Source organism: Micropterus dolomieu, linkage group LG20 (genome assembly GCF_021292245.1).
Source record: "Micropterus dolomieu isolate WLL.071019.BEF.003 ecotype Adirondacks linkage group LG20, ASM2129224v1, whole genome shotgun sequence".
Lineage (NCBI taxonomy): Eukaryota > Metazoa > Chordata > Actinopteri > Centrarchiformes > Centrarchidae > Micropterus > Micropterus dolomieu.
Genome location: NC_060169.1, coordinates 29,966,107 through 29,984,667, shown reverse-complemented (window position 1 = coordinate 29,984,667; position 18,561 = coordinate 29,966,107). Strand labels below are relative to the sequence as shown.

At 42.0% G+C, this 18,561-nt stretch overlaps 1 protein-coding gene across 5 annotated transcripts in view; it reads right to left on the bottom strand.

Moving 5' to 3' along the window:
• Positions 1 to 18,561, bottom strand: part of LOC123958726 (transcription initiation factor TFIID subunit 4) — an 81,732-nt gene that overhangs the window by 48,376 nt on the left and 14,795 nt on the right. For 4 of the 5 annotated variants that reach the window (XM_046032288.1, XM_046032289.1, XM_046032291.1 and 1 more), the window contains exons 4-9: positions 17,932 to 18,093; positions 17,342 to 17,431; positions 16,221 to 16,430; positions 10,114 to 10,189; positions 8,913 to 9,027; positions 2,318 to 2,487 (exon numbers count right to left, since the gene is read on the bottom strand). In XM_046032288.1, the coding sequence (XP_045888244.1) occupies positions 2,318 to 2,487; positions 8,913 to 9,027; positions 10,114 to 10,189; positions 16,221 to 16,430; positions 17,342 to 17,431; positions 17,932 to 18,093 (823 nt within the window). The remainder of the gene's footprint in view (positions 1 to 2,317; positions 2,488 to 8,912; positions 9,028 to 10,113; positions 10,190 to 16,220; positions 16,431 to 17,341; positions 17,432 to 17,931; positions 18,094 to 18,561) is intronic. The other variant, XM_046032290.1, reaches the window with a different exon arrangement.

The following is an 18,561-nucleotide window of genomic DNA, read 5'->3' as shown; positions in this document are numbered from 1 at the left end:
GTGTCTGTTTCAATGATGTTTCACTCTCAAAAAAGCTCAAGCAGCTTACATAAGTGTCAAGCAAAGTGAGACGTTAAGTGACTGCATCATTCCTTGGCAGTGACGTGCTATTTAATGACGCCAACATGCTAAACTAGGTTAGATACAGTAGCTTAATAGTCGTAATTATAACATGCTATATATATATCATGCAAAATTAGAAACCCGCAGACCAGACAGACTAAACACACTCCACTCTTTCTGACTACTGGAGCTCATATCTAACAATTAGAAGGCTTGTGAACAGCGTTTTCCCCAGTAACAGGTCATGCTAGGTTCATGGTAAAACTGACATGATGTGAGCGTGGCATGAGGCACTGCCTTTGTTTTGAAAGTGAATCAAGTTCAAGTTGCAGGAACTTATTCTTGAGAACACATAGCATCCAATCAGAGTAAACCATATTTTGTGCCAATGCAAGCACTGCAAGAGCCTCTGTGTGTGCGTGTGTGTGCGTGTGTGTGTGCGTGTGTGTGCGCGTGTGTGTGCGCGTGTGCGTGTGTGTGTGTGTGTGTGTTGCATATCTGCTCTGTGTACCAATGTCCTGCCAGTCTTCTTGTGTCTGTCCACTTGTGTAAGTTTATGTGATAAGCCCATGTGCATGTATGTGCACAAGTGTGTGTGTGTGTGGTAGGTATCAGTGGACTATCATTACACTTTGAGGAGCTTTTCTAGAGAGCTCCAGCTGTGCTTGTGTTCTGGTTGTGGAGATGGTGGGGGTGGAGTGCTGTTTTGCAGCTTTACACCACCATTCCCCACCTCAAGGACCAGCCTGAAGAGTTATTCAGGGGAGGGAGAGAAGTTTGGGAGAGATGGGCGGCACAAGTGTTTGTTTGGAGGGGATAAATAAGAGAGGAGAGGAAACACAGAGAGCCATAAAGAGGAAAATAAAGAAAGGGACAGAAAGAAGCAGCCAACATCCTCTCCTGGAAACAGTTCTCACAAAAGTATAAAGAAAGGAAATACTCTCCACTGATTTGAAAATTAACAAGGAACAAAGAAAAGAAAGATGGTGGAACCCATCTTTTTGTGGGGGCAACTAGAGGGGACGAAAGGCCACAGTGTAAAGTTTTAGCGGGATGTTCAGCAGTAAATGAGACGGCAGAGCAGAGTTGAACTTAGTGCTTGTACTGTAAAGAGGAGCAGCCGAGGCTTTCTGATTGAGTGGAGCTGGCAGGCCGGGGGAGCCTCCCTCGGACTGCTGTCAGCTGAGAGCGTGGAGAGGCCAATCACTGACACAACAAAGCTGCATAAGTGCCACTTCCCCAGCAGGGGGCTCCCTAGACTCCTGCCCTGTATCATGCTGCGCGCCCCCCCTGAGGAAAGATTTATATTTTTAAACAACCCCTCTGCCCCAAGGTGACGGAATAACAACCATGCCAAGAGTCCACATAACGAAACATGACCTGCAGGCCTCCATGCTGCTACACTAAAGATACTTTAATTGAGATAAAACAAGATGAGGGCGCTAGACTCCCCGTCACGTGGAATTACGCTGTGTGTTTTTTGATCTGATGCACAGCAGCAAGAAGCTAGGCACATCTTTACCCTGAGTAATAACGCTCATTATATGTTCTCACAGGTTTCACTGTGCAGCAAGAGCCTAAAGTATATTTCAAGCAATAAAAGTAACTGCCCGTAGCAAAAAGAGGTAATGAAGACACTATCACTCTCGTGTGGTGCTGCAAACAAAACCAAGGCCTCTCCGCCTGTATCGATTAGCACACGCAAAACTGTGAGCTATCAGAGAGTCGAAATCAGAATCAAAATCTCACTGGCAAGTATCATTTCTCTAAACTCTGTTCCTTTAGTCCAGAGGACAATCTGACAGCCAGCCTTCAAAAGACAAACCCATAAAGTATTTATGTGTGTGCCTGGGGTCCAGAGAGTTCAGACAGCCACTGAAGAATTCATTAAAGGAGGTGAAAGAATTGTTAAGTGTATCAAATTTAAACCGAGGCCAAACAAGAAAAGGCTCAGTCTGAACCACAGAAGGAGAGAAAATCATAACTGTCTTTAGTGATGACACTATAAACACAGAAATGACATGTTCCTAACACAAAGACAACAGATAGTGATTTCATCACTACTTCCAGTGAGGGATTGCTGTTTAGAGTGGAAGGGTGGAGGTAAATTGAGATAAAGATTTTTCCAGCTGCTATTATATAACCACTTGAGAGGCTAGCCTTCTTTAAGGGCAGCTAAGAACATTTAAGAGTGAAATGTTTATGAGCCTCAACATTGCTACCTTGGAAGACAAGCGAGGCACACTTATCTTACCTGTTTCCAGAATACGTCGATGGAGCAGTCCTGGATGGAGAAAGGCCTCGTCTTTACATGAGCGGATCTGTGTTCCCACTAGTTCAGAATTGGTGGCGAGTATTCTTGCGCTCTCCTCATTCAGGTTCACCCCGGCCATTGAGGCTACATCATTGATGTCATCGTCATCCCTGCAACGTGGGTGATGTGAGATTAGCAAAATACTTTACAAATTCCAACTAAATGATCTCTTCTGCAAGAGAGGGTACTGCCTAAGTGATTCATGAAGTGAACAAATTTTTTATGAACCGCCCAAATAGAAACATTGCGGCACATTAGATGTCCTTTATCTGGTTGCGATTAGAGATTTTGAAGTTTGAACACATCTTGACTGTGCAACAAGACACTCCAAAATAGACGTACTGGAGAGGTACATGTGCACCTATTCAGGGTGAATTAAAGGGTAAAGTTACTAAAGTCAGCAAAGGTCGCACACTGATTAAGGTGCCCGAACAGCACAGGGGAATGGCCCACTTGGGAAACTGTATTTAGGAATTGTGTGTTTGCCGTGTGCATTAGCGACTCCTACTGTTTGGCCTGTCTACACTGTCTCCTTCTGTCTACACCCTCTACTGTTAGCAGAAACAAATGCTCTAGCACAAGGGCAAATGATCATTACAAAATTTAAGAAAAAAAGCAAAACATCCTGTCCTTTTTATCTCTTCCCAGGAGACTGAACAAACGCTCACATTTGGCCTCACATGACAATGCCAACGACGGACGTTCATACTTGTCCTCGGGTGCCTGCAACGATCAGCAGCCAGGAGTACTAATGAACCAAGCGGTACCCATTACCTCCAGAGGTTAAATAGCTGGGATTCCCTGCCAGTCAGTCAGAACTGAAGAAGTCTCTTGGATGAGAAACCCCTTTGAGTGTGTTCAACCAAGTCCAGTTGCCCTTAATTATAACCCACACTGGATAACTATGACCTGGATCACTGAGAAACTTCCAAGAGAAAAGACACAATTCTGCTTCATTCACTATTAAAAAAGAATTCACTTTGACTTGGAGGAATAGCCTTGAACACAAACCCTTACCCTGACTTAAAATCAGTATTCATGTCATAACATTATCAAAATATGTTCCAAAATCCTGCTTTTATTCATGAATATTTCCTTGGATGACAATATGCATTAGTTTTGTTACAGAGTGCTATGCTTTGGTCATAATGGCACCGAATTCCCATTCCAGGGTCTATTTGTGTTAGCACTCTGTGAGGCAGGGAGATGAAGAGCATTTGGACGGAGTTCAGCTCAGTAAGGATGCTCCTGAGGATTGGCACGGAGCTGTGATGAATCTGGCTATATTCTAATGTCAACAAACTCTATTTGCATACCGCTTTGCTGCACTTTCCTTTGTATTTTCTTGATGTGCTGGTCATTTCTTACAGGCCTAATAGTGACTCACACTGTTTATATGATATTACACATTAGCAGAGACACAGAAGGGGATATACATGCAGAATTTGTGTTTGTGGGTCATTGCATGTGACAGTCAGTGAAGGCTCCACATCCTTTAAAGGCTGTAACTTTCTTTGCGAGTTGTCACAGAGTCAAATTCCCCTACAATTATTGCACTTGGCAAGTAATGATTCTGATTCTGGCCTGAATTAGCTGAGCGGTCACGTGTTGTGCTTACAGGACTGGCCCAAAGCAAGCAGCAGATTTTCTGAGTGGCTTTGACGGAGGGAACAAAGAACCACAGAACACACACAGAGTGGCCTCTCGCCACTCACTGGCTCACCTCCACAGTCATTTACGTTCATGCCAACGATGTTGGTTGCGACAGAGCTTGTGCGTGTGTTGCTGTGCTTTTGTGTACGGATGTGTACAGCGCGGCTGTGTGTGGGCACACACCGTCAGCCAACTCCAACCCGCTGAGGACCTCCTGCTCATTGGTGCGGCCATGGAGAGCCGATATGAAACTTGACACCACAGCAGGAGGTTGACAAAGACGATTAGAGCATCTCCCTGAATCTCACACACTTCTACCTTCTCTCCTCTTTTCCTCCTCTGCTCCAGCACTAATTATGCCTTCACAGAGAGAATCCACACAACAACACAAGCATGGATACAAAGGATTATACCCTGTGCTGCACCTCAGGCTGTGCACCTTTCTTCATCACGTCCTCATGGATAACTTGACCTGTCCTAAAAAGGAACATGCCAGAGGGCATGTTCACTCAGGCAAAGAAGAAACGCTGCTACTTCCACTGCTTAAAACTATATATGTTGTCAGGTTATATGCACCTGTCATGACCTGTCATATGTGTAACACTGTATTGACAACAAGCTGTGTAAAGAGGAGCAAAGCCTCTTTACACAATCGCCATAGAAGATAACAGTTGTGTTTTGCCTTACTGAAGTACACCATAGTGCTGTAATAGATCTTTTTCATTTTCACATGTTAAGTAATGGTGACAACAAATGAAACACTGTGGACAAATGCACAGTAAGGTTACCTTTTAACAATTTGATAATCTCCCCTGGTTTAAGAATAAATGATTTATAACATATACCTGTTCAGACAGATCCACACTCTTAAAGCTGAGCAAAGTACCTGGAACGCTGAGGTTGGCAGAAGGCAACACAACAGGTTAGATTAGGTTATCTCGGTAAAATAGGGCATGTGACTTTTGTATAAATCACACATGATTTGCATACTATTTATATACACGTAAATATTTAAGTTGGAACTCATTCTTTCTGTCATATGATCTGGTCGGCCAGATTATTCACCTTAGGGGTTGTAAATTGAAATCTGAAGCATAGCTAGCTTGGTAGTAAGTTACTGAATCTTTTTTTTTTCAAATAATGAGACAGATATTAATGACAAAGACAAAGTTAACCTCAGCACATCTTTAGAATAACGGGTATCACGCACTCGAGGAAAGTAAATTAACTGTATTAACAACTGTGTTTTATGCAGGTAGGACTGTACTTGTCACATTATGTGGCATTAGTCTATTGAGTAGATATCATATGCTTGTGTATCTGTCCCTTTTAAAAAACATAAACATAAAAGTAAATTTATAATTTTGTTACAAGGCCTCTGGTGATCTGTTCATATCGAAATAGCCCTGATAAAAGTGGGAATACGCTACAATAAGTGCAGAAACTCAGTCAAAGCAAAACCACTGTATAGATACATAAAACATCACCCAGTATCCAAAAACGCTGGTAATATTATGAATGTTTCTTTTTCTTGAATGGTCTGATTTCTGGCCATTTCGGATCACCGGGGCTCAAATCAAAAGGGAATGCCAAAGACAGGTCTGACATTAAAAGGAGGGAATGAGATATGAAATGCAAAATATTCCCAGCTATACCTCTGCGCTAATAAAGCAGAGATGCAATTAGCTTCCACAGAAGCTAAAGAGCAGCCTCTCAGTTATTGGGTTGGGTTGGCTCGGGGACACTGAGCCGGCGGTCACATGAATACATATGCATGTCGTTTCCATTTCAAGCTTGTGTTCCAGACAGGGCACGCCATAGCTGGTGAGAGGATTGCTTTGCCATTTAGAGGTGTGTGTGTGTGTGTGTGGATAGATGAGGATGAATCCAGATCTCCTGCCCCTCCTCCCCAATCACACCAACCCCCACCCCGTGGATAAAGGTCTGTGTGCCCAGGCAGGGGGCCCTGATTGATCCCTGTGACTAACACCCAGGCCATGCAGGCTTGTTGCACCCATACTGAGAGGCCGCTGGAGAAGTATTCTCCGCAAAGCAGCTTGGGGTTCACTGGGCAGCTGATGGGATATGTATTTATGACCCAAATGGATGACAGCATCGGTGGCACAAGAAGGCCCAATAAACCCAGCAACAAGCTAAATGTTGTTAGATGTTCACTCAGTAACTGTTATGAATTCAACAGACCACCCACACTCAAGCTGTAATTATTCACAAATATAAAAAAACAGGCTTGATGTTATGTGGATGATGTTGTGAAGAAGGTGCACTGTATGTCAAAATACCTTGCTGTGATGTGGCTGTCAACAAAAATATATCAGCATTCCAGACTGTTCTTCCTTTAAGCGTTTTGACGTGCCTCCATTTTCTTCATGGATGTTTCGGAGCATCTTTAAAGTGGCACGGCACCCAATCTGAACATAATCTAATCTTGTGGCTGCTGTGTTTCCAAGTCTCTGCATCAACAATTTTTGGGAGGTCACTTTTAAGTTCTAATTGAGTCAAATGTATTTATAAAGACTTTTTTTTTAAGCAAAACAGGCACATCACAGAGCAACAAAGGATGAACCACAAAGAACAGAATTAACTTAAATGGAAACTTAACACTTTTGTTCCTTATTTTCCATGTGTGTCTTTTCCAGTGCAACTATGTGAGTGTTTGTGCGTTTATGCACACGGATGTGTGTCCACCATGTAGGACAGCGTTGGATTTGAGGGGCTGAGGCTGAGCTCGGAGGTTGGCAGAGGGCTGAGGGCCCCGGCTGGCTTGCCTGTGATTACAACGGATGTCGAGTGTTTACAGAGAGATGAGGAGGAGGGGGGGCACAGAGACAGCTGCTTTCACTCTGTACTGTAAACTACACACACACATACACACACACACACACACACACACACACACAAACGCTTAAACAGAAGACTGTAGCTGCACTGGAAACCCCACAAGCCCTGCAGTGTGTATGTGTGTGTTTGAGCTACAGCTGGCCCGCTGGGACCAGTGGCTCAGAGTGACAGCCATACACACATCAGTCCCCAACTACAGCTGTACACAGTGCAGGCAGGATGGGTGAGGGGCTGGTGGATGCTGACTGACCAAGCCGGCCGTACTCAGTGAATGTTTTTTTTCTTTTCTCACTTTTTGTGGAGTTTGCCCCCTCTCTTATCTTAAACCTCTGTTGATCTGTAAGCGCTTTGTAAAATCAGGCCAAAAACACACAGATTATGAATAAATCAGACCTGACTTGGTGATACTATGCTAATAGCATGTTGTGAGTGTTGAAGACCAAAACCCATAGGTGAACTTTGAACAACTTATAAAGTAAATATAACCTAATTTTTTCCCCACTGTGAGTTACAGGAAACACTGTGGCCAAGTCATTATGTTCCTGTTGCAGGTTTCTGGAGGTGGGCTGAAGACACAGCAGCGTCCGACAGATCGCCTTGTAACCCTGGGCTCTGTTCCAACATGTTTTTATCCTCAGGTGAGAAAAAAAACAACAGCGAGTGAGACTAAGAGGTTTCAGTAACCAACTAATTGTTTGCAGTGTATACTAGGAATAAAGGTGATAGTAAAGAATAATTTGTAGAGCAGTTTCCAAGACACTCAAATGCCTGACTTAAGAATGAGTGAAAAAACACAAAACAAATGAAAGATAAAAATAACGTCAACAGAGGTCTATTACTCGTTAAACACTAAAATTGTTTATCAGCCTTAGCAGACAAACACATGGAAGCAAAAATGGTGTTAAGGGACGACGCATAGTAAGGCTTGTTTAAAACGTAACTGCAGACCAGACAGACGATCACCTGACCTGGATAAAAGGGAAATATGCTATAAAATGTCAGTGACATGCTTCTTGCATGACTGTGGTGCTGCTGCGTTATTGGGCTTATGCTGAAACCAGCGCATTTGTGTGTAGAAGGCCACTGTGATCACTGCAGGGGGGGAGAAAGGTCGTCAGTAACAAGCGAGCCTGACAGCTTAATTACCAACGCAGCTAAAGATTTATTGGTTTATCAATCAGAGCCTCAGGCACTGCCTTTCCCCTCAGGAGACGGGAGCCATTACCATGAACCCGTTGGCCCATGTGACCCAGACTCTTCTTGCCCCAGCACGGTCACACGAGGGCAATCCTAAACCCCTGCGCCTGTCAGTACACGCATACACACATTTGATAAACACACACATAAACAACATTCTTAGATTTTTAGGATATACGCATATGTTCACGTGCAACAAAGCAGGGACACAAACACAAACAAACACAGAGAAATAGAGGCATATATGCAAACATATACATACACACTTGCATGTATATGTTGCGCACACAGAAATACACAAAGGCCCACACAAACCACGGACCACAAAGGGCAGCATGTGGGCGATGAACCTTTCATGTTTTGAGACAAAAGCCCAGCTGAAGCAGACAAGACCAGAGAGAGAGAGCAAAGCTGCGGGCTAAATACCGTATGTTTGACTTAACCAAAAGGTATTTTCAGAACCGTATCCAGAAATTCCGACCATCTGGACACAATTATCTTATTTCTAAATTAAGATTTGGCTCATTTGTAATCCTGTCGATGAGTTGTGGCACTGACACAAGGAGGGTGATCGTGAGGGTGATCTATTGGCTGGCAGTGTGTTGCTATGTGGTGGGCGCAGAGAGAAACGACCATCAACCAGCCTGGCAGCCGGGCAGGCAGGCAGCCAGGTGGCCAGGCTACTGGGATAAACACTCATAGCCTTAGCTGAGAGTGTAGCCTGTAGTCATATGGGGGCATCTTAGTGAAATGCTGCCCCCATGTGACGGCTGCTGCGAACAACAGGCGCGCAACAGTCGGGGTCTCCTGGTGAGAAGAGTTGTACCTGAAAGAACCTCCTCCGGGGTCGTTGAGCTTGTTTTTCTGATTCCCAGAGATCTGAACAGCCAAGCCCACGGGACTTTTGCCTGCTTGGATGATGGCTCCCTTCCCCATTGTGCCTGTTAAGCAAAGGAGAAAAAAACAAAGAAGAAAACACTAAATAAAATAGAAAAGGAGTAATGTTATCATTGAAGTGTCCCTTTCTATCCGCGTCAAATATCCTCCTGTCTAACGACTACCTTCAACTGTGTCTGTCATCCTCGCAGGGGTAGATGGAGGGGGGGTGGGGGGAGCGGTACTGTCGCTCTCCCCAGGTTGGTGCGGAGAGCGTCGCTCTGTCAATACCACTGCGCTTCACCGGCTCTCCTTACACTCCTAAACCGCATCCTGCTCCGAGACACGTTTTCCAGAGAGGCACAAGGACTGCCAGAGTGAATTTAAACTTGATTTTAACAGGCATGTTCCTAGCCAAGAGGCACAGAAAAGTATTTTTAGAACTATCCCCGCATTCCAATTTATGGGCATAAAACAACCTACAGATCTTTCACTGCAGGCAATCTTTGGGAAGGGGGCAGATCAAATTTGTATGCACCTCCGATCGCACACACATGCACGCACGCACACAAGCAAAAACAGGTACAAACACGTACACACATGATACACACCACCTGAGAGCACACAGCTCTCTTAGGGGAGCGTTACGCCCGGTTGGTGTTGGGGCGATATTTCTGGGCTACTGTGGGAAGAGTGTTTGTGAATCAGTGTGAGTAAGCAGCAGCGCAAATGTTTGAGAAGGCTTTATAACCAGACAGGGAAAAAACATCTGTTCTCTCTGTGGCTCCTGCCTATTTACACATCTTACTGCCAACTGAGAGAACATTTAGACTCTAACTAATGGCTATCTTTTTTAATCTATTTCGCTGTCTCTTTATTTATCAAGAAGGTCAGGCTGAGTTTGAAGTCATCTGGCCAAGCGTGCAGCCTTACTGGGAGACATAAAAAATTGCGAGCCAGAAACAGAAGAAAAGTGTGTCAGAGGACTTCATCAAAGATAAAGGCCTGAAACTCAAACCTACCAGTCTTTAACTGAACTTACTTTAATCTTCTCTGAGACAGACATAAACAAAATAATGCCTGAAATACAAACGAGATACCATACACGTGACTGAATTCAGGAGGCTGGAGAAGGCCTGCAGATGTCCTACCTTGCGCTCTGACAGACTGTGTGATCACCACGGGCATCCGGACCTGGCCACCGACAGCGCCTGCTGTCTTGTTACCCTGAGGAAGCAAAAAAACAAAAACAATAACAAAACAAAACAAAAAGAAATACAGATTATGTACTTCACTGCATTATTTCAAAGAATGAAACAATTCATTAGTGAGAAGGGGCGATTAAAAAGTATGAAACTGCATACTGAACCACTTCTCCACTTTTACGCCATCCCCAAGAGGAATTGTTCAGGGGGAAATTCAACTTTTGCTCCCCTTTCAGACTTAGTTACAAGAAATGATGCGGAGTCAAGCTGGCCATGAGCCACTTAAGTTTTGTCTACTGATTTTTATTCTACTGTAACATACGCAAACACAAAAAATCTGTGGTAGTAATGCACGACAGATGCAAAATAGATAGACAGAATAGGCAGAATTCTACAATAGCTATCCCTACACACTGTACTGGGAATGTGGAGATCAATTTAAATGCACAAGAAGGATGGATTTCTGTCACTGTACATGACCTACATTTGCTTGCATTTCCAGATAAGACAAAGGCAATAAGAAGTCAGGACTGCAGTGAAAAAGTAGTTTAGAAGAAGGAGAAGTAGTAGTGGTAGAAGAAGAAGAAGGAGCGGGGGGAGGGGGGGTGGAGGGCTGTGCTGGGCTATTAGAGTCACTTCCTTCCTTGCTAGCAGCCACAGGCCCGGCCTCGGGCTCAGCCATCCATTCCTACCAGTTTGCTTCTTGCTGCATATTTTTTAGCCTTGTTTTCCATTCCCTGACACATGCTATATTACTGTTCAAGCTAGTGAAAAAAGACAGAGGCCATTTTTCCCAGAGATCCACTGCAGGGGCCTGCAAGAGTGGGAGGGAAGGGGGAAAAAATTACATTCAGCACAGGCAGAGATGGCTAGCACCTCTGGCCAGCCGGCGACACAGTTAAGAGGGGAAGAAAAGTCATGTAGAAAGTTTGGGAATTAGAAGGTAAAAGGGAAGACAGTGATATTGAACTCAATGCTCATCTTTCATTTCAAGTGATAGTAAATGTTGGATTTTATTATAATTACTTTAGATAAAGAAAAAGATATACATTATATTTTGAATACTAGTGGTATCGTTAGCAATAACTCTATTAGTATTAGCTGTAAGGACAGCATGCTCATTCAATGTAAAACAATATTCATTGTAAAGTGATTGTGCAGATCCCAATCCAGAAAAACAGAATTTATGACTGGAGGTGGCTGCCAATCATGTCTGCAATGACCTTGTTTGTATGAAGTTATCAAAAGTCAAGACCACACACATTTGACTTATTCAACTAGTAACACTACAACAATTAATGGCTGCACACATGTATTGTACTCTATGAGGTTGCAGCAATTTATATTTTGCTTTGTTTGTTTCCCAGGAGTTCTGATATTATTATATTACTCAAAGAACAGGGTTAGAAATATAATTATTAATTTGGTCGGGCAATTACTCAATGAGAAGCCTGAAGCCTTGAAGCCTGAGAATTTCTGTTGGACTTTATTAAATATCATCAACTGAACCTACTTTGCTCTGGTGTCTTGCATTTGGATCCACACTCGGTATTCCTGCCTCAGCATTCAGCTAACCCTGATAATATATTTGTACACACTGTTGCAGTGAAGGATAAAGTGCTATGTCGTAATATGACCTAGTTACTTCTCTCCATTCATTTATTGTTTTATCAAGTCCATTCACCATATATATATTTTGCCCTGAGGATGTTTAAGGTCCAGCAAATCTCATTATAAATAGTAGTGTAATAAAATAATAATCAAAATTACATTTGACATTTGGAATTCACAAATGTATTTTGTCTTTTTAAACAGACATAGCTCAGGTCTTATGCCATAAAAACAAGTTACCAATTACAGTGTATTTACCTATTTAAAAAATCAATATGCATAATTGTATTCCATTGTGTATATATATATATATATATACATACATATGTATATATATATATATATATATATATATATATATATATATATATACACACACACAAATATATATATATATATATTTATTTGTTTAGGTATTATAGAGGTATTATACATCTATACACTTTACAAGACATTTTCCAAACTTACCCATACTACTGTGGTAGAGCAGATTTTTTGCCTAATTCAACTAGCTGTCTGGTTTCAGACTGTTGATGTGCCAGGGGTGATCATTTACTAATGTTTTGTGTGATAGCTTATGTTGGGGTTTTATGCATGTGTGTGCATTAGAGAAAGAGAGGGAGAGGGAGACAGAGTGAAAGAGACCAGAGGCATGTTCTGGACATAGACTGCGGCCGCCACATTGCTTTAAAATTGACCCGGGGCTGACCTAGTTACCTCGCTTCACCCTTCAACGGTTAACGGGTAGAGGGAGGGAGGGAGATGAGAGAGCAATGCAGGGGTAGATGCAGCGAGAGAAAGTGTTGGAAAGGGATGGAAAGAGAGAGAGGGAGCAAGGGAGAGAAGAAAAATCTAGGAGGGAAATGGTGAGAGAAAGTAAAGAGGGAAGACAAGGAAGACTTAAAGGAAAGATGCAAAAGAGAGAACCCTCTAGCTTGCCCATTCCTCTGCCTGGACCAGACCAATCTGAGTCTGACCTCACTTGACCGATGCATAGATGCCTGTTCTCGCACATCATACAGTTTACCCACACATCCACATTGTAATGCGATACAGCTGTGCGTTGAATAAGGCTGCCTCGTGTCCAGTGCTGGAACCCTGCAGGTTACCTGTCCTAACTTCAGCTGTATCCCCACACTGGATGATCTGCTCACAACCTGGGGTAATACTAGTCCAGGTACCAAGTGAAAGGCTGACTAAAAATATCTTTGACAGGGATAGAGCACACAATTATCCTTGGTTGAAAGATGTCGCCACAATATTTTCTCTTTCTGACTTAAATTTCATTTTCAGGAGCAATTTGCAGTGTAATGTCAAACTATTGAAGATCCACAGGGAACAATGGAAGAAGTAGATTTGGTCAAAGAAGATTACTACACAGAACCATATAAACAATTTAATTTACAGAGAAGGCTGACGTCCCTGTGCGCTCAGTTAAGAATTGGTTCCCGTCGGGCGTACAGTAACTTAAGGTGTCTTATGTTTGAAAAAAATCAGTTAAAGAATCCTGAATTATTTTGGTTGCTGTCTAAAACTGATGTGCTGAGTTGGCTCTTTAATGAGGAGATGTTTGTTTTGGCAAAATTAATAGAAATTCCATGACAGCTAAGATAGAAAACACTGTATAGGTAATAATACAATAGGACAATTCTGTCAAGTAAACTGAATCTTTTGAAATGTTTCTTTTTTGAGTTTGTAGAACTGTAGATTATGATTTGGTTGATTGTGGCCATCCTGGTTGTTTATGCTGTCTAGCGTCTTGTAAGCCCCAGAAGGGCACCATTTAAGTCAGGACACTAAAATAAACATATCAATTAAAAACCGTCAGAGGCGCTATACAATGCTGCATATCAAGAGTGTGTAGGACTCATGTTATGCCATTTTATGCAGATTTTTGAGTAGTTTTTTTTTCAACCAGAGGATAGCGGTATAAACCCTGTCTCTGAAACTAAACAAGCAAGTGCACAAATGTGTAGAAGTTATGTGTAAATAAAACTTAAAATTATTCTGACGGCATTTGTTTTTGTTTGTTGTTTATATAAAATTGAGACAATCCAAGTGAAAATGGTGCATCTCAGGTCAAACATGTAAGACGGGTGAGAGTGTCTACCACACCTATATATCAAAAAACTCTTAAAGTACTTGATAGGAAATATATATATTATAATCATTGTCATGTCGAAAAAAAAAATTACCTTTTAAGTTTCAAAAACTTGATTACATATACAGATCTCTTTCTTATGTACAAATTTTTACATGGACTGGCTCCTCCTGTATTGAGCCAGTTAGTAAACGCAGCACCAAATGCTTCCAGATCTACAAGGAGTGCAGCAAGAGGTTACTGCATTGTCACACTGAGGAAAAGTGCATTCGGTCAAACAGCTTTTTCAGTCAGGGCTGCTTATGAATGGAACCTCATCCCAATTCTAAGTCGCTAACAGATAGTCAGGACTTTCAACATTACATTTAGACACTAAATCTTGCTGCTAACTTGTCTTTTCTGTCCTGCCTGTGTGTCCTTCTTGTGCTATGCCTATGAGGATGTCTGGCTCATTTGTGTTTAGATAGGTTAAACCTCTGTTGTTTTTCATTGTCCCAGCTATATTGTTTTTTTGTGCATGTCCAAAAATGTATGCCATTGCTATAATACAATGTTTGTTATATGGACACTTGGCTTGTGTGTGTATGTGTGTATTGGTGTTGATGTTGATATTGACCAACTGGTCTTGTTTTTAAGTTGGTTTAGTATTTTTTTATACATTCATAGTCAATTTTTTTCTTGTGTTAACCTGTATGTACTATTTTAATCATTTTTTCTTTTTAGGTGTGACATATTGCGATCTGTCCAGGGACAGCAGATCTAAAATAGGCTTTTGGGTAATTCTGGCACATTATACATTTATTTATGTATTATTAGTGTGCATTGTCTCTGTTAAATAAACCTGAAATAAATAAATAAAAACTAAATAAACTTTAACTCCGATACTACCATTACTAACCATAGGCTTTTCACCTAGACAGCAGCTAGGTTTCCATTCTTTTTATTAAAAAAAAAGTTATGATATATTGAATTAACAGAATAATGGAAGTACAAGACAATAAAAAAATGTACAGCTAATTATCATTAGCATAGAGTTGCATTGATTAGTCAATTACTTGATTAGGTAAGTAGGCAGGTAGGTACATTTACTTGTCACAATATAACAACTTATATAATGAAAATCTGCAACTATTTTGATAATCAAATAATCATTTTAGAAATTCTTTTAAAGCAAAAACGTCAAACATGCTGGTTCCAGCTTCTAAATTTTAAACAATTTATTCTTTCCTTTGCCATACAAGATAGTAGAATGAGTATCTTTTGACAAAACAAGACACTTGAAGACATCACCTTGGGCATATTTAGCTAATTAATGATATTTTATAGACAGAACACTTCATTGACTAATCAAGAAAACAAACGGCAGATTAATCAATAATGAAATAATCATTATTTGCAGCCCTACCTTGGTGTTTTAATATTATAATTACATTATCTTTTTAATTATCCTACTTATTAGCAAGTCACACATTTTGTTAACTATTTATATGTCAACTTGCATAAATGAAACTTAAAAGGGTGGAAAATGATCTTGGTTTGTTCCTGCGTCAGATAATTCTAATCAGCTGTCAAAGTCAAAACAGGAGTAAACAGTTATAAACAATATGCCCTTGAGACACCATCTGCTCTGATCAGTGGCCAGTAGTACAGTTTGGTCATACAGAGCATCTCCAAGGTGTGAATAGGTTTACATTATGTGTGAGTTTGCACATTCTTCCTGTGTCTGCGTGGAGTAGTACAAGGTTGTACTCCTAATGATCTTGTTTGACAACTGCTTTTGAAGTCCAAAGCCCACGTCCTATTCTCCTAAAACATTTTTTCCCATAAACTGAGAGCGATTCCTCAGTGAGTTTGTGAGCTGGGTGTAACTCTAGCTCACTGTTGGCTGTGTGACTCCCAGCCATGGCACACTGACACTCTCCAGCCTGATAATTCAGGCTTGTATAAGACCCATCGACAAACACACACACACACCACCAACCCCCGCAGCTCTGCATCCATCACATTCTAGCACTTCTCTATTGAATGTAGAAATATTGTGGGTAAATATTTGTCACATCTATTACCTGACCACAACAGCTCTTACCCTCTCCTCACACACCGTACACACATTTCTGTACGGTGTGTACATTTACACATTATGTGTCAATGATACAGTTTCCACATACACAGGTTCATTTAATGTAACTTTAATGTTAGTGATCTAACACTTGAAGCTTATTCCTCTCCTGCAATCAATGTAAGTCACTGGACTTCAATTCAAATGTAAACTGTAAATGTGAACAGTGTGGTAATTGTGTCTGCACTGGAGTCTGTTACAGCAGGTCCGCTCCATACATACCATGACAGCTGTATGCCCAAGCGTCCCGGCGGGGAGAGCACTGGCACCCGTTGTGGTGCTGACGCTGTTAGGGTGCCGTATGCGGACAGCTGGCCCAGCCACGATGGCAGGAGGCGTGCCGCCGGGCGCTGGTTTGACTCCCTGCTGCGGGGGCTGGATCAGGGACTGCTGACTATTCAGCAAAGACAGCCTCAGGGCCGGGAGGCTCTTCTGTTGACGGACAGAGAGAGGCCAGAGTTTATAGTCAAAGGGATAATCAGACATGCAAGTACAATACACAGCTGCATTTTTCCCACAATGATTCATGTGGTTTTATACGTTGTAAAAAACACTGGCTTACAGTATGTTTAATGTTGTATACGCCATGAAACATGTTCATCGGCCATTTCTGATAACCCACTGTAACAGCCAAGCTGAGGAGCTGATGCTGCTCCATACAGACTATTTCAGGCAGCTTTTTGACATAAGCGACCTAACATTACATGACAACATGTGTTTGTGGCCGGGTTGGGTGGTCGTGTGCCTTGATGTGACGCTCATCGCGGTTGGCTGGAGAAACCTGCTGGCTACTGGCAGGGACGGCTGCGGGGGCCACTGTCACACACAGTCAGAAGTCAGGCCAGAGGGGTGTGTGTGTATGTCATTCTACTGTCAGGCCTAGCCATCACTGGCACTGGTGGTAGGGAAAGGACTACTTTAGGGGGTCATGTTTAGTTTACATGAAAGGGCCAGCTTCAGGAGCCAGGTTAGGGGATGGTTTAAGGGGCAGGTTAGGGAACAGTTCAGGAAGATGTTAGGGATCAAAAGTAGCCAAGGGGTCCAGTAAACTGTCAATGTAGTGGCCCGTTAAGGAGGACTACTTTAAGATCCAGGTGTAGATGACAAGCTTGCAGTTAATTGTCAGGTAGCCAGTTTGAAACAGCAATTTAGAAATCAGTTTGAAGAATTGTATGGAAAGGCACTTTGAAGCCACCAGTTTAGAGAACCAACATCAGGTGAAGTTTAGGGATCAGAGTAAGGGATCCAGTTCAGGAGAAATAGCCTCAGTCTGTGTTGGAAGCAAGTCGACTGAGCAAGCTTAAAAAGAAGGTAAAAAAAAGGTTTACAAGCAAGAACCACACCTTAAGAAAGGGCACCAGGTAAGGCTGAGGAGACGACTTGAGCTCAGTCTGCAGCCGGCTGGTGAACTCCTCCGGTTCAATCTTGGCATCCTGTTAGGTGAAGGGTATATTATAAACACCACTTTACAAGAGAAGCCAGACAGTAAAGTAAGTACACAACAGTGACTTGAACACAACAAGATTAAATCCATCAACCACTCAGCTCCAATCCTGGAACCTCAGGGTGCAACTCATGAATGTGTGACTGTGTATAAGATGAAGATTCGTGATCGAGCAGGATGTTTCGGAAAGAGTTTCATGCTGCCATCTACAGGTTTAAAATATTCAATACAACAACACATTAAAGAGCCAACATTAACTTAGTTCTACATGTATATTGCAAAAAGAAAAGTCTATGTCATAAAAGTCATACATAACAAAGAATGATTGACTGAACATTCCAGTCAATTAGACGTGTAGGAAATGTGGCCTCATAAAGGTCTTGCTGAGGAAAAGAATCACCAAATTAGAAGCAAAATGTTAGTCAAGACTTTTAAAAAGTTTGGTTCTTTAAAATCTTATCTTTGTAGAAACATTGCACAACCACATACTTCCATGATGTCCATAAGAACAGTTGTTTTGAAGCTCACCAGCAGGTCCTGAACAAGAGCCTTGACGTTCTTGGAGGTCTCAGGGGACGGAGAATTGTGAGACGCCAGTTTGATAAGTGTAGCCAGGAAATTCTTACACTTCTTGACATTCTCTTGCATTTCCTGTAGAAGATAAAAAAAACAATTATTTACCTTCTGTGCAAAATAGAAATTGGCAGTTTGAGCTATAAATTGCTCACTGTCTCAGACTTCAGGATCTAAAATCTTATTTCTAAGGTGCTAATCAACATTTAATGAAATGACTGTCTTTTGCTATTAGTCTACGATGAGCATCAGTTTGGGCCCAGACTTTGATCTTAAAAGAAAGGTGTTAGCTCCAATCCCATGCAGAGAAGAAGTCATTTTGTATTTGTGTTGCACTTCTATTATTACTGCCTAACAACGCTACTACAGAATGAAATTACTTGGACTGATAAAGAATCTGACAAGCATCAGTGACAAATCAAAGCACAGTGCACACTTAGCATGTTATCCAGTCATCTTTGTAGCCAAATGAGACATGGCACCTGTCCACTCAAACTGCCAGTGGCAACAAACTGTTGCCCTGTGAGGGCTCTCCGGCCTGCATAC